We start from the raw sequence: 15,177 nt of genomic DNA, 5'->3' as shown, positions 1-15,177 counted from the left end.
AGCCCCAAGCCTTCCAGAGCCTACAACTGGAACAGGAAAAGTGAAAAACCTTGGAGTCTTACACCAGTTTGGGGGCTGGGGGATCTGTTTGTCCCCAACCCACTTTTCACGTACTTGGGTGAAAAGGGCATTTCCACAGCAGCAGAGCTGGCTGCCCTGTACTTCCTGTGTGCGGGACCTGCAAGCAGGTAGAAGCATCTGTCTTGTCGCCACTGCAGGAATGGGAGCTGGCAGGGGACCTGTCCTCTTGCAGAGGAACATTTCCTACATGCTGTCCACCAAATGCTGGAGGTGACTTCTCCACACCTGGCTTAGATCCCTTCCCAGGTGAGTAGCTGGCTGTAACTGCCATAACCGCCCCAGGCTGCAGTCCTTTGCCCCGCCTGCTGAGTCCCGCATTGCTCCTGATCTGTCAGGTTTTGGGGGTACGTGGTGTGCATCACGTCTCCTGGGCTTGGTGCCTGGTGTGGCGCCTCTGTGCCCTGCCTGGCCTTATGGTAGGGGCTGCTGGCCCCATCCGATGGTTTCAGGAGGGTCAGGGAGGGGAGGGAGCTGGGCAAAAGCTTTCCCTCAGAACAAGTTCCCTACCTGGCCGCTGCCTGCGTCGGTCGGCCCGGGGCTCAGGGGCTGGTCCCACCTCCGTGGGGGCTCGCTCGGCGGCAGTGGGGCGGCACCCGTGTCCTCCCAGCCGAGCGGTGGGGCTGCCCAGCTGCTGGCCGGGCTCACGCCACCCAGTTGTGCCCACAGCCCTCCGTCAGGCTGTCAAGAAACGGAGGCTCATTACATGGGTGGGGAACAAACCAGCAGGGCTGTCTCATACTGGGCCTGGCCCCACTGGGGGAGTGAGCACTGCACGGTGGCCGTGGGGTCTCCTATGCCAGCCCTGCTGCCACACACAGAGGGGCTCTGCAGCTCTTAATGCTCCTGACTGAAAGGAGGGGACAAAGAAAAAAAACCAGGCCAAGGACGTGTCTCCGACGACATTTCTGATACAGCAAGTCTCTCCATAATTTGATTTGCAGCAATAACCATCCAGATATGAGCAGCAGTTTGTGCTTCAATAATTCATGGCTCTTTACAGCTTGTAAGCCCGCTGGCTGCAGCCAGGAGAGCCGATTACACCTTTGCATTAGAAAAGAACGCTAGAGATTTACATCAGGTAGCCCACCTGATCAAACCACCCCCTGCTTTCCCCATCCAGGCCTGGCTTATTTGTCTTCATTCCTCTCTCCTAGGCACAGCCAGGTTTATGTTCTTCAGGTGCAGCTTTATAAACCCCTGGCGACGTGGCGCTCCCCATGACGGGCATTCAAGCCTGCGGCCCGCAGCACTAGCCATGCAGGCCCTGCCATGCAAGCCAGGCGGCTGGCACTGCTCTCCTTGCCGTGCAGCCCCAAGGAGGAGCAGCAGTGGGAGCCGAGCCCCGCTGAGCTGCAGGTCCTACCAGCACTCCAGGGAAGCTCTGCGGAGTGGGGCTGACAGGGCGTGCTGGCACATCCTTGCAACACATGGATATAAGGGATTAACATCAGTTATTACTGGCGTCCTTTGGGCTGTGGGATGATGGCAGCGCTCGGCCAGAGGCCAGGAGCCATCCTGCGCTGGTGGGATGCAGCCAGCTGCCTGGGCACCCAGCAGAAGCTGTGCTTGAGTGTTGGATTTGCCCTGGCCACGGTGGCTGCAGGGTCTGCAAGGGCAGTGGGACGTGTTTGGCATGTGGGGATCCCCCAGCAAACTTTGGTCACAGCAGCAGGTGCTGTAGCTGCTGTGAAGTGGGGAGCAGGGGGCTGGAGGTTGCCCTTGTCATGGGCACCACATCTCCCACTGGCACTGCACAGGGCCTGGGGGAGCTTGCTGCAGCCCGACCCCATCAGCACCGCGTCTCTGTGCGTCTGTCCCTGAGCACAGCTGCGGCCTGGGGGATTTACACTTGTGTCCCCCCAGCCCAATGTTGGCAATGTGACTTGGGGTGGCTGCTGAAACATCAGTCTGGTGCTGTTTGATAAGGCCTGCCGGGCAATAGGGTGCCCACCCAGAGGGCGCTTTCTTGTTTTCCTGTATGAAGCAAACCGTAACCCCTCTCTGCACCCACCTGCAGGTAGTGGTAGGCCAAGTCTTGATGGCAGGACTTGGATTTCAGCAAGGCTTTGTCGATTGTGGCTGAGGCCTTTTGGCACACTTCCCGAGCGTGGCTGAGTGTCAGTGTGGACCAGGAGCCCCTCTTAATGTAGTTGGAGTCATTGTTAATGGGGATATTGGTGCAAGGGGTGACCTTGAGGTCGTTATTGCTCTTGGAGGATTTCAGCATGTGCTCGCTGATGGTGTTGTAAGCATGCATGAAGTACTTCGGCTGGCTGTGGTCCGGCTGCCGGCCCAGTGTCATGAGGCCCATTGGGTTGCGGTAGCTGCAGGTGTCACTGTCTAAGTTGTCGTCTGAGCTCCACCAGCCTGATATGTTGGATCTGGTCCTGCGCTTGGGCTCGGAAGTCTTTGCTCGGTCTTTGCTCTTGCTCCTTCGGTTCTGCTTGGGGTCATCAGCCCCTTTCTTACCGTTCACACTGCCTTTGGTGGGGCCCTCCAGAGACTGGGACTTGGCAAATAGTTTCTGGACGGAGTGGACAAGGTGCCGGATCCGCCCAGGGCTTTCACTCCGGTGTTTTGCATCGCTCCTCTGAAACTGGAGGGTGCTGAAGCCATCTCTGTGGATGGGCAGCTGTTTCTCAAACTGGTCAAGGAGGTTTGCAGGCAAGCGGTTGATTTTGGTGGCTTGGGCATGGCTTGGAAAAGGGCTCTCATCTGGGACCTCAAAGTGGGAGTTGTAATGGATGCGGGGGAAAGTGCTGCTATTGGAGATCTGGTTGTTGAGTGGAAGGAGACAGTCACCATGGAGGGTGTTCTGGGCTGGGAATCGGGGGTCCATGGTGAAGGAGTCAGTGGGGCTGAGGAGATATGGATTCCTGTCCTGGGGGGCATAAAGAGAGTCTTGAGGGGAGTCCAGGTTATCAGAGAGGTGGCGGCTTCTGTTGTCTCCTAAGCCCTTCATGGTCCCACTGTTTTCTAGAGCATCGCTCACGGATGGTGCAAGCAGAGCCTTTGTGTGGGTGCCAACCCTGCTCCCCACACTTCTCTGCACCTGGAGAAAGAAGAGAAATGCTCAGAGTGTGCTGAAGAGCTCCTTGGCAGCCCATTCCTTACTGTGGCAACCTTGCAAGGGCTGTCCCAGCTCTAAAAACAAATGTCCCAAGGTCAAGGGTTGAAAGAGAAAAACAGGACATGAGAGAGATTGTACAGCAGGAGGGGAGGAGAAGCGATGTGAGAACCAAGGACTGGAGATTACAGGGCACAGAAGAAGAGGATATGTTTATTTTAATGGTGTGCCTTCCTCAGCCAGCATAACAAATGATAGCAGAGCTACTGCCAGCAAATCACTGCTCCTGTCCCATTTGTTCAGGGGGCTGAAGAAAAACCTGCTGTCAGATACTACACATGGGCCTTGCATGAGCCAAGGGAAGCGAGGCGCTGAACGTCCAGTCCTGCTGCATTATGTTTTGTGTTTCTGTGGTTACTGGATCTCTGAGGGGAGCTGGCAGCCCTGCTCTGTGTTGCTTGCAGCTGCGCTAATGCAATATGATGTCAAACGTCTCCTCTCTGACAAGCACTGGGGTTTATGGCATGTTTTACCCCAAAGGAAAATGTTTCAGTAGCTCAGATGAGAGCAGAGGTGTTTTTAAGCACTCAGAGCCTGACCTGAGAAGCTGCTTTCTGCTCAGTTGATCTTTTCTGCCCTGCTGCATTGCTCCTGGTGGAGCTGTGCTGTCCTGGCTGGCTGTCTCTTGCTATGGTGCTCCTCTGTCACCATAGCACGCAGCAGGTACAGGCATCCCTGTGGGCTGGTGGAGGGGACAGGCTCTGAGATTTGGCTGTGACTAATCTGCATAGCAGAAGGGTGCACCAAGGTGCACTGACCCCATCCTGCTTGTCTCTGACTCCCATCTGTGCGGGGCTATACAGGGGGATAAGACCAACTCTTTTTTTGCAAGGGAAAAGGGGCCAGGGGGCAGCTTGGCTTGGGGAGCAGAGAGACAGGGAGGTAAATCTGAGGGACTGTGGGGACAAATGGACAGGGAGGAAAAGAGAAGTTTGTATGAGGGGCTGGAAGGATGAAAACAAAAGGGATGGGGGGGGGCAGGGAGCAGGGGAGGCCAGGGAGCACCCTTACTCTTACTGCTATTGCTGAGTGTGGACAGTCACTTCTATATGGCAGAGAGTTCAATTTCCTCCTTCAAATTCCTGCAAGGTGAACAGCCAATCTGATTCTGTCCTGTTTGCCTCAGGCATCCCTTCACCTGTTGTCAGCTGCTCAGTGGGGCACAGCTTCCAGGCTGGGCATGCGTGGGTCAGGACATGGGTCTGCTGGAGTGGTTGTGGCTCCCCATCTGCTGGAGCCCACTCTGCTGTGGCTGCTGTTGCATCCCCTGTGAGCTGATTTCCCTTTAAGATGGATTAAACTGTTTTCATTGCATTTCAATTACTCTCTGCAACTCTTGGCACTTCATCGAGACATGAGGTGGGGGAAGAAAAAGCTCAACAAGCCTCTCTCCCACCTTTTTTCTTTTTTTCTTTTTTTTTTTTTTTTTTTTAATTTGGAAGGATGATAAAGCTGGAAATTAAATCTCCAAATCCATGACCCTGCAGCTCACAAACTGAGCAAGGGCAGTCTGCCAGGACAGCTGCCTGGTCCCTGCTACATCCCACCACACCCTCAGCACAGTCTGACAGGGGAAGGCCCTACTTACGAGATGCTCGTAACAGCTGCGTGGAGAAGATGCATCCCTGAGCCCAGGGGAAGCAGTGTGGCCCATTACCTTCCTTCCCCTCAGCCTATTTCTTTGTGTTCCCCTTCCCTTTCCCACTACTTTTGCTGATGCTCGGAGGTCTCTGATGTGCAGCAGATGACCTGACGTGTCCTGTGTGTCCCAAAGGGGTCTACTTTGTCTTGGGCGCGATTTGCAACATTAGCACTACAGTCCCTGTTTGCAGCATCCCAACTGCAGCTCCCAAGAGTGAATAGTAGATGAGATTTCAAATAAGGCAGATGATAGCCTTGCCTGAAGAAGCTTCCTGCTCAGCAGGGAGTCCTCTCCTCCCCTGGCAGAGCAATGCCAACTGCTCCCTCCTGTAGGGCCCATGACTGCTGTGCCCCTCTGCCATGCTGGGAGATGGGGCTAGGCTGGGGGGCTGCTGGAGCTGGTGGGAGATGGTTTGCTCTGCTCCAGGAAGACTGAATCACATCTTCCCTGTGAGCTGAAAAGCCTCTGCTGTTGTAAGAGATCCTTCACTGAGTGAAAATATTTGCTTGCCAGTCTCTTTTTAACAGCAAAGAGATTAGGCTGGCCTGAGCTCCGGACAGAGCAGGGGATAAACAAAAGGGAGCAGATGGAGAAGAGGAGCCGAGTGCAGTGTGCATCCCAGCTAAGCACGCTTTCCCTAGCTTTCTTTCCTGCCCTCGCCCCCACACGCCTGCCCAGCTTCTGGCTGCTCATCCACCCAGCAGCCAGGCTGTGCTTGCTGAATTACTGTGACGTGAGTCCTTGCAATTATGGTTTGTAACTCCTGGCAGAAAGTTACAGAGAGGGAAAATGTCAAAATGTCACCTCAGGAAGAAGCCCAAAGAGCTGCCCTGGAGATATCTGTCTGTCTTTGCAATCCTCTAACACCTCTGAAGTTACTGCTATCCAGCCAGGATGCCTCTGGTGGCAGCTCCAGCTTGTGATGTCTTGTCCTGCCTGCCCTCCTCACGGAGCAGACACCTTCCTGCCCCTCATCTCTGGAGATGAACTCCATGTCCTTCTGGAGGTGTGCCCCCAGACTGTATGCCGTATCTTCAGAAGGACAGCTGCCCAGTGGACACAGGTTCATTTCCATCTCCCCATAGAAATTACTCCTGGTTTGCCCTGGCAAGGAGATGGCAGCAGAAGGTTCTCACTGACCACTGGTGACTACACGCAGGCTGTTACTTGCCCGTTCTGAACAGACTCAAGGCCCATGTCAAAATTACAAAGTCTGGGAGGCTCCTGTGCTCTCTGAGGGGACAGAGCGCTCACATCATACCAGCCATGTTAGGAACCACTGGTCTAATCAGCCTCTCTGCTGGGACTCTGTGCTGCAATAGACATTGAAGAACCAGCTGTTCCTTCCCACCATGCCTCCACACGGTGGGAATTACAGCAGCAGGGCTTTCCAACAGTTTCCAGACTTGTTCCCTATGGAAACACCAAAGCTGTACCCTGCATGCCAGCCCAGGAGCTTCATCCTTGCTGAAGAGCAGAAGGAAGCTGCTGTGGTGGACGGCTCCTGGGACAGCTTGGCTCTGCCACGTTAACCAGTCACATCCTGACTTTAAACATAACGTACCACCAAATAAATGCATCAGACACCCAACAACCAGACCTTGGCCCAGGTGATGTCCGCAAGCAGTCAGAGACTAGGCTTCCTGGCTGGCATATAGTGAAAACCATAGACTCATTTAGGTCAGGAACTTCTTGCCATCATAACCTTTGAGGAAAGCTTGGCTGCTGAGGCAGGGCTGGCCATGAAGGATTGCTCAGGCACAAGTCCTGCCCAGGAACCAACCCCTGGTGGGCTGCAGGCACTCCAGAGCTGCCTTGTTGTGCCCTCTGCCCATCAGCTCTGCCATGGCCCCACACGCCGTCATCTCCCACATAAACCTCAGCTCAGCCATTCTAGCTGGCTGTGAACACAGGGGTGGCTTTTATATATAGAAACCTGGCAGCGTGCTAATAGCTAGCTAGATGAGGAAGAAGTGATTCGCAACCTGCACAAGAAAAACGACTCCCCTCACCCTGCCTCTAGAAGCTTAAAAAATTGTATACTGTGCTGTAGGTGACGTAGGTCTGCCTACACGCCTGATTTCAAATGTTCCCCGAATTAGCAGGAACACTTCATGTGGCATTCAGCAAGGGGGGCTGCCGGCCTCCAGGGCGTTGCATTAATGATGATTCAAAGAGTTCAGAATCTAATCGCAAGGCATAAAAATAGCCGACTTCTACTCGGAAAGATTCATTGCACCACAGACCTTCCTCCATCCTCCTGCTTCTTGTTCCTCCCCGGGAGCTTCCCCCAGTGCTGCAGCTGAGCAGTGCTGCTTGCTGTGGGCCACCACGAGGGGCTGAAGCCGTGGCAGAGCCTTGGGGGCTGTGGGCTCTGTGCTCTCGAGCTGAAGGGCTGTCAGTGCTGGGGCTGGCACTGGATGCCCACTGTGGTGATGGGGAGGGGTAGGGTCTGGGTAGAGCTTTCACAAAACAAGAAATAACTTTTTCCTTGTATGCTGCACACACTTTGTTTTTTCCATTTTTTTTCTCATTTTTCAATTTTTTTTTTCTTTTCTTGTGTCAGAGCAACCAATTTCTGTGAAAATCAGTGATTGCAGTATGGCAGATTTTTGACTTAAGGTGTTGACTAATTTGGAGAGGCAGATGAGAGGGGGAAGCTGTTGTCATGCAAATACCACTGGTAACATAACCAACTCTCAAGGGAAAGAAATTCTAGAACCTATTTGATTGTCCCTAAATAGACATTTTCAAAGTTCTCCAGAAGAAGCGATCTGCTCTGAAAAAGGAAATGCAAAACATTAAGGAAGTCAAATGAGACAAACAAAGGGAAGTTAAGAAAGGGAGAGTTTTCAGGAAGAAAGCTGATGAAGGGAAGTGGAAGGACCAGGGAAGCAAGCAAAGAGTGCTGTGGTTTGAAACCTCACTGCAGCTCTGTGCTCCCTTACAAGGCTCTCTGTGCATGTGCTGGTGGTGCTGCATGCTCCAGCATGTCTGCAAGAGCAGCTAATAAGACAGCTTGGGAAAAAATATCATTTCTTCTGCTCAGTGCTGTCCAAGCGGCCAGGTGGAGTGTGTGGGCATTTGCAAAGCCCTCGATGGAGCAGGCAGAGCGCTCCATGTCTGCTCTCCATCTAATAGTGCATGCTGTGACTCCCAGCGATGGAGATTTTCCACGCTTGCAGTGAGCATTTGTGGCACAGCACAAGGCAGGCCGCTCTGCATGGCTGTCTGTGCCACTGCCCCACTGCAATCTTCTGGCCACATCCTCCTGCCTCACCGTGCTGCCAAAGCCAGCAGCAGCCTGGTGCTGGTGCACAGAGGTAATGGTGAGGTGGGGATCGCTGGCAGGACAAGGACAGACAACATTATTTACGACACAGCAGTTATGGGGTGCACTACGTGGCAATGACTGCTGCTGCTGTGCCACCAGATCTCTGCAGCTTACAGAGATCTTGCTTTGTACCAGGGCAGGTGCTCCTGCTGCCTTCATGTCTGGATGGAGCTTGGCGGGGCCCCAGCTGTGTTCAGGATGTGGGATGAAGGCGCTCCCTGGCAGTGGCTTTGCTTTGTGCCTGAGATAAAGCAGCTCATGGTGCATGAGGGCCTGTGGGGCAGAGGGGTGCAGGTGGGGAAAAGTCAGCAGCTCCCTCTGCCATTCTTTCTGGAGAACAGACCAAAACTAGTCTGCAGCCTCCTGCATGCTCAGAGCTGCGGGAACACTTCCTTTGTCTCAAACTAGGTCAGTGCAGAGGCGTGATGTTACTATAGCAATTGGTATTAGATTTCATAACTTTATTTAGTGATGGGCGTGATGCAGGATTCACTATGAGATGGAGGGAGGGTTGTCATTGAAACGCCCTTGGCAGCTCTCCTGCCTCGGCCTCCCCCTGCCACCACCCCTCCAACCACACGCACACAGCTGTCCCCCCCAGCAGAGATGAAGAGCCCCAGAGGCTGCCCCGGGCCGTGCCGTACCTCTCACAGCTTGCTGGGTTGCAGGACTAGGCCAGATTCAGCATCCCGTGCACTGCGTTTCTCTCTGGGCTCGAGTCGCCCCTCATGAAGACCTGCCAGGCAAAGAGAAAAGGGAAAATGTCCTCAGGTCACAAAGCACCACGGACTCTCCGTGCCGAATGTCCCAGCCCAAAACCTGGTTATGTAAAGTCACTGCAACTCCGACTGACACCCGGGTCGTCATCATTAATTCCTAGCAAAGGCACCAGGGAAGTGCTAGAAGGCATCTCTCTAGGGAGGCAACAGTGATACCTGTGTGGGAGGTGTGGAGGTGGCTTTCCTGTCCCTCAGCATCACAAATGGACTGTTGGACTAGAAATCATCTGGGTGGGGAGGAGACTATGCAAAATGCCTAGGCTTCCTGCCTGGAGGCACAGGGCTGGGGACAGCCCCTTTGTGGGGCTTTTCCTTCCCCACTTCTTTATCTTAAAACAATCCTTCAAGGACTCCCCTTGTTGCCCACATCTCTGCCTGTGTTTCTAATCCATTCCAGGACAGCAGGGATGGTTCTGCAACCCTTTGTGCCTCAGCCTTTGTGCTCCTCACTGTGCTCAGCGTCCTGGGGGAACGGAGCCTGGAAAGGAGGGAAGGACAGATGTGGGGATGAACACCTGCTCTGTAATGGCAGCTACCTCTGATGCATTTAGCCATATACCTGCTGAAATCAGCATCTTATTCTCACCTATTACACTTGTGCTCAAGCAGACCATGATAATTTGTTCCCATCTGGTCACTAGGTGCTACTGTATTGTAGCTAAAATATTGTGATTCCTTCCTTACTGTCATTCATCATCAGCCACATTGCAACTGGCTGAAAAATAAATACTTCCTGTAAGAAAAGTAAATAAATACATGGAAAAATAACAGTACTTCTTAGTGTTCTCTAAAACCTATGCATTACAACACAGGTTGCGTTATTTTATCAGTGAGAGTAAAGGTTATTTGGGGTTTTCATCAGTTAATTTCCAAAGTGGGCTTGTGTGCGTGTGTTTTCTGTCCCGCACCGAGAAGATGCAGGCACAGTGCCAGGGCAGCCTGGGGCGTTCAGCCTTTCCCTGCTGATCAACAAGGGGCAGGAACAGCATGGGAACCCAGACAAGGAGACAGCCTTCCTGTGCTGGCGTTTCTTCTCACTCCTAGCTAGAGTGCTCCTAACACAGGAGGCACTTGGGTCTCAAAAGGCTGGATATGATGGACCGACAGAGTGCAGGTAGAAGGATAAGAATATTTGGTATTCCAGAGGCACTGGGAAAGTCCTAATGGATATCCCAACAGAGAAAAGAATTTTCCTAGAAAAATCAGATCCTCCTAATCTGGTACAAATCCTCTTCCTCTTCCCACTAGTTCTGCACCACTTGAGTCCACAAAAATGCAGAGGAAATGGCTGTAGGAAAGGCAGTCGTCTTGGGAGAGCCAAGAAGGAGACGGCTGTTATTTGTCATGCCCATCCCCAAAGGTCACCAGCATTCTACACCAAAGTGCCTGTTCTGAGTTCCTAGCTGCTAGTGGGTACTCAGCTGTGAAACCCAGAGACAGAAGTTCTATCCAGGAGCCTCAGCAAACATGCTTCTGCCCAACCAAGGAGACCTTTGTTGTAGAGGCATTGGCTCTTGAAGACAAGGCACAATTCCATACCCAAAGCTCACACAATCCCAAGATGTGAATGAGGTTTCAAGTTGCTGCCAGCTGGCCACTGCCTAGTACTAAATATAAAGCTGTGTGCATGCAATAAAACTAGGTGTGACAAGTCTGCACAGTTCAGGTGGCCATGCAGCAGTAATTGCATTGACACTAACTTTTTCAAAACTCTCCCCTCACAAGTAATCTCCAGTTACTGGTGAGTTGGGTTAGGTTTGAGACAGTAATCTAGACATACAGAACCTGCAGTTGCCATTAGAACAGCCAGTATCTGTGCTTGGTGCCACCCACATCCATTCACAGCATCAGTATCTGTGCGACCAGTATCCAGCAGCAGTTATTGCTCTCCAGCTCTAGTGCCACTAGTACTGTTACAAAGGGTGACACTGTATGTCACTAGAGCCACCAGTGTCCATCATTAAAGTAACCAGCATATGGTAGCAATGTTATCATCATCCCCCACTGCACAAATAGGCACCACTGCTGCCCAGCATCCTGTATCACTGCATACTTGTGCTGCAAGCATCTGTTCCCAGGGCTACCATTCCCCCTGGTGTCTGTCACCAGCACTCTCAGAGTATCCCATTGTACACATAGGAATGGTGCTGACCTTGGGATCCAGGGCACATAGGGGCTGTGATGGGCAGCAGGAGCAGAACCCATGCTGTCTCCATGCACCTTGCAGGTTTCTCAAAACAAAAGGTGAAAGTAGACTTCTTTTTTTTTTTTTTTTTCTGCAACACTGCTTTGTCTTTGCATGTTACTGTTAGACCGAACAAGCAGTGCTATAATTACCTTTAATTAATAACAGCATCGACACCCCAAGGAAAAGCGAATGAACAATTGTGCTGCCAGCACAATAGCGTTACATTAGCTACATCCACCTCTACCGTCCCCCTCCTTATTGCATTCTCAGGAGCAGCTTGCTCATATCGTGGCTGCTCTTGGAGGGAGCAGAACTGAAGAGGCCTTATGGAAGGAGACTTCTGTGGTGGTGGTACCACAGGCAAGAAGTCTCCAGACCGAGGGGAAATGCAAGGGCAGGCTGGATCCCAGACTTCCTATTCTGCTGTTTGCTGAGATCTGTCCTGCTGATGAACAGATCTTCCTTCCCCACAGGGTTCAAGACAGTTTTGGTGACCTAAGGCCTCAGGCATTCTGCGGCCAAACCTTCCTGGAGAAATCTGGTCACCTCCTGGTCTTTGCTTGGCCTCACTCCTTCTGCCAGCCCCCTTCAGGGCTGCTCTCACTTTATCTCATCCAGAGCCACCCCACAGCTTTGCTGGCACCTAAATAGAGCAAATAAGCCTGCTGTTATCCAGAGCCTTGACAGCGCCTCTTCAGCATCCTCACGATCATCAACCCGGTCCCGTCAGGACTGGAGAAACCGATCTGCTTGTGTTTGAGGCCGCACTGTGTCGGCAGGGTGACGGCTGAGGGCACGCAGGCCCAGGCCGAGGTCCCGCCCTCCACAGCTCTCACGGGGCTGAGGGCTCCGCCGCCCGCCGCCTGTCCCTCTGCAGCACCACGGAGAGCGGCACGGGAGGGCAGCACCGCGCAGCGCATCTCCTGCCGGCTGCCGGCGCGGCGCTCCGCTCCTCCGCTGTCACCCACGGCACGTAAACGGCTATCTCCGGCTCCGAGAGCGGCGGACCGCAAGTTCGGGCACCGTCCTTACAAGCCTCTGGCCTGCTCTCCCTTACAAGATAGCCCGCAGTGTCTCTCTGTGCGATTTCAGGAGCAGAAATGAAAACAAATGCCTGGGTGTTCTTGTACCTTAATCCTAGAACCACTTATCTGGATAAAACAAATAGATTGAACTCCTTTGCGTCTCCGAGAAAGAACTAAATTTCATACAGAGGATGCTTGAGGCCTGACTTGAGAGCTGTCACTTCCTTGCAGGCAAGGGAAAAAAAGAGTGGAAAAATGGTGCTGTGTAGAGAGCAGAGAGTGCACATGAGATATGGGTGTTCATAAAGGAAGAGATCTGTAGCCAGTACTAAGGTGGGTCTGAGGGAGGTGAGAATGGAAAAATCTCTGTGTTAAAGCACCAGAGAAAACAACAGAGCAAGGGTGGGAAGAGTGTCAACGTCCTGCTGAGCCACAGGGAGCACAGTGCGTTCCTTGCTCCAAACCCAGACGGCTGTGCTCTGCAAAGCTCCCCACACAGATGACTTGTCAGCAGAAGAGTTGTGTTCGGGTCATGGGAGGAGGGAAACAAGGTTACAGCACATACAGCGTGCTCTTCCTGCTCTCCTAACAGGAAGATACCCTAAACAAGGACACAAAGACAATGAGCACCAATCGTGCCTAAGATTTATGGCAATCAAAGGAAGCAAGATGCTGTAGCAGAACACCCACCCATAATTCCTGAAAGGAATTCCTGAAAGGGCCTAAAAGTCTGGCCCCAAATCCCCATCAATGTTAACCAAGAGGAACCTAAGAGACGTAGTAGAGACTCAGCAGCAATTTTCCTCTCCTGTCTTTTTGTACAGAAAAACTTTCTGTTACTGGCAAAGAACTGTATAAGTGGTTTGGAGCTTGTGAGGATGCAGCTGAGAAAAAGGAGAGAAAGAGTCTGAGTGACTAAAATCTGTTTGACTTGAAAGATATATCACCTTCCCTTCCAGTAAGTTTCTCCATTGAATTTTGTTTAATGAATTTACTGAATTACCACATAACTGGGGTCTGCTCTGCCTGGCTGGAGAGAAGCCTGGGCAAGCCAGCAACCAGAGAGAAGAGGCCATGATTTCCTGTGGGTGGAGGGGATCAATTCTTGGCACGGAAGCAGCTCAGAGGTTCCTGGTGGCAACATGGCAGATGGAGCAAAACTGAGGCACCCAGCAGGAACCCACAGAGGGACCCCAACCACCAGAGGCTGGGCAGCCACGACAGAAGGATTCCCTGATCTGCAGTACTGAGGCATCTCCCAGGCAGTTGCTGCTGCAATGGTAGGGCATGCAGGGGAAGCTGCCCTGAGGAGTCTTCATGTCTCTGCAGGCACCCAGCAGGAAGCATGAGGGAGGGAGATGGGGCTGGTGTGATGCGACAGACCAGGAGATGCTGCTCACGACGGGAGATCTTCCTCTGAGGGGCTGGGAATCAAAGAGGGAGCAGGACAGACTCAGCGCAGGGTATGAAGCAGAGAAGAAGGGAATTAGGAGGGAATTCTTCAGAGTGATGTCGTGATTTTGATAAGCAAATAAGTTCCAGACAGCAAGAAACTTGAAGGAATTCTGTAACTGCTGTCACACTGAGGACAAGGAGCTTAGATAATACACTCTGCTGTCAGATGGGCACAAATTTGACCTAGTTGTGCTCCTGAAGTCTGACTAGCACAATTGGAGTGCTAAAATCAGCAAATGTTAAAGAAGTCAACACCTTTAGGAATGAATGAGGGTGCAAAGAGGGATGTTGAATGTCACGGTGCTGGTAAAGGGCAAGGTCAGCATTCTGAGTCATACCTATCTGTAAAGCACACGCTTACAAATGCTCACAGATGTGTCCTAGCAGAAAAAGCAAGGACGTGGTAAACATACGGAGCCTTCCACAACCCACCGGCTCACCTTGGTGTGCCTGGCTGCATGGAGGTGCATGGAAAAGAGGCTCCCTTGCTATGAGGAACTTAACTGAAGTGAGCTGTGCTGAGAACTGCACGACTCCCTAGATGGAGTTTTATTTTTAAAAAACGAGAGTGTCTGAGTGTTACAAGGACCACTGAGTGCAGCAGTGCATTCTCCACCATGGGCAAAAGTTCAAGTTACCCGGAAGGTTTTTGCCACAATATTTAGTTCAAACACAGTTCCAAGACCTGAAGGATAGATGACTTCAGGGATTTTTACCTCAGCTGCTATTACCTTTGGAAAAGAGGCTGCATTTTTGGGTTAAGGCACTGCAACAAATGGGGGAGTTACAGGAGCTCAGGACATCTGACTTCGTGCCTGATGTCTTCCAGGAGACAAACTAGACTTAAGATATATTTTCTTTTCTTAAATGAAAAGTATCACAGATGCAGAACAGCGTCAGATGGAATAGTCATCCTGGTACTGATTAGTCCCTTGGCTAGGAGGGAACAAATGCCAGATCCTCTAACCAAACAGGAAAGTCAGTGGGGAACTCCAGTTCCAGCTTTGTTTTGTGGAGAGGTTGGGGATCTCCTGCTCAGTGATTCCAGTCTCTTGCAGTCTGCAGGAACACTCATTCGTGGGTCCTGTGGGAGAGGACAAAGCCACACCAGCGGTGCCCTGTGGGAGTATGAAATTTTGGGAGCCTCCCTTCTCCCATGTGCTGCAAGATCTGAGTTTGAGATGTGAACCTACGGCCAGCATGGGATGATTGGAGATACAGCCAGCAGCGTGAGAGACAGCCTTGCTTCCCATGGAAGGCTGGGAAATGCAAGGATGCAGGTACAGTTCAGCTCAGGGGATGGAAGGAGAAATACCAGGCTGCATTTGCTCAGCCTGTTAGTCTCTCTCCTAGAAGCCTGGCACAGGTGACAGACACGGCGCTGGCTCAGGTCGCCATCCTACAGACAGAACGTCGGTGCCAGAAGGATGCTTGCAGCATCCTTTCCCATGCAGTGAATACTTTTCTCTGGCATTTTCTAGCAGGCTTCTCTCTCCCCTAATTCCTGAGATGAATCCAAGAGAAAGTATGTCCCATCCATAAGAGT

General features: G+C 52.2%; 1 protein-coding gene across 2 annotated transcripts in view; it reads right to left on the bottom strand.

Moving 5' to 3' along the window:
* DLGAP4 (DLG associated protein 4) overlaps nucleotides 1-15,177 on the bottom strand; it is a 132,560-nt gene that overhangs the window by 62,032 nt on the left and 55,351 nt on the right. For both annotated transcript variants that reach the window (XM_042886649.1, XM_042886648.1), the window contains exons 2-3: nucleotides 8,829-8,920; nucleotides 2,093-3,133 (exon numbers count right to left, since the gene is read on the bottom strand). In XM_042886649.1, the coding sequence (XP_042742583.1) occupies nucleotides 2,093-3,043 (951 nt within the window). In that variant the 5' untranslated portion in view covers nucleotides 3,044-3,133; nucleotides 8,829-8,920. The remainder of the gene's footprint in view (nucleotides 1-2,092; nucleotides 3,134-8,828; nucleotides 8,921-15,177) is intronic.

This window comes from Lagopus leucura, unplaced genomic scaffold (assembly GCF_019238085.1).
Source record: "Lagopus leucura isolate 7727_CA_CO unplaced genomic scaffold, USGS_WTPT01 Super-Scaffold_100060, whole genome shotgun sequence".
Taxonomy (NCBI): Eukaryota; Metazoa; Chordata; class Aves; order Galliformes; family Phasianidae; genus Lagopus; species Lagopus leucura.
Note: the sequence above shows the minus strand (reverse complement) of the source record. Positions and strands in the feature narration are given on the sequence as shown.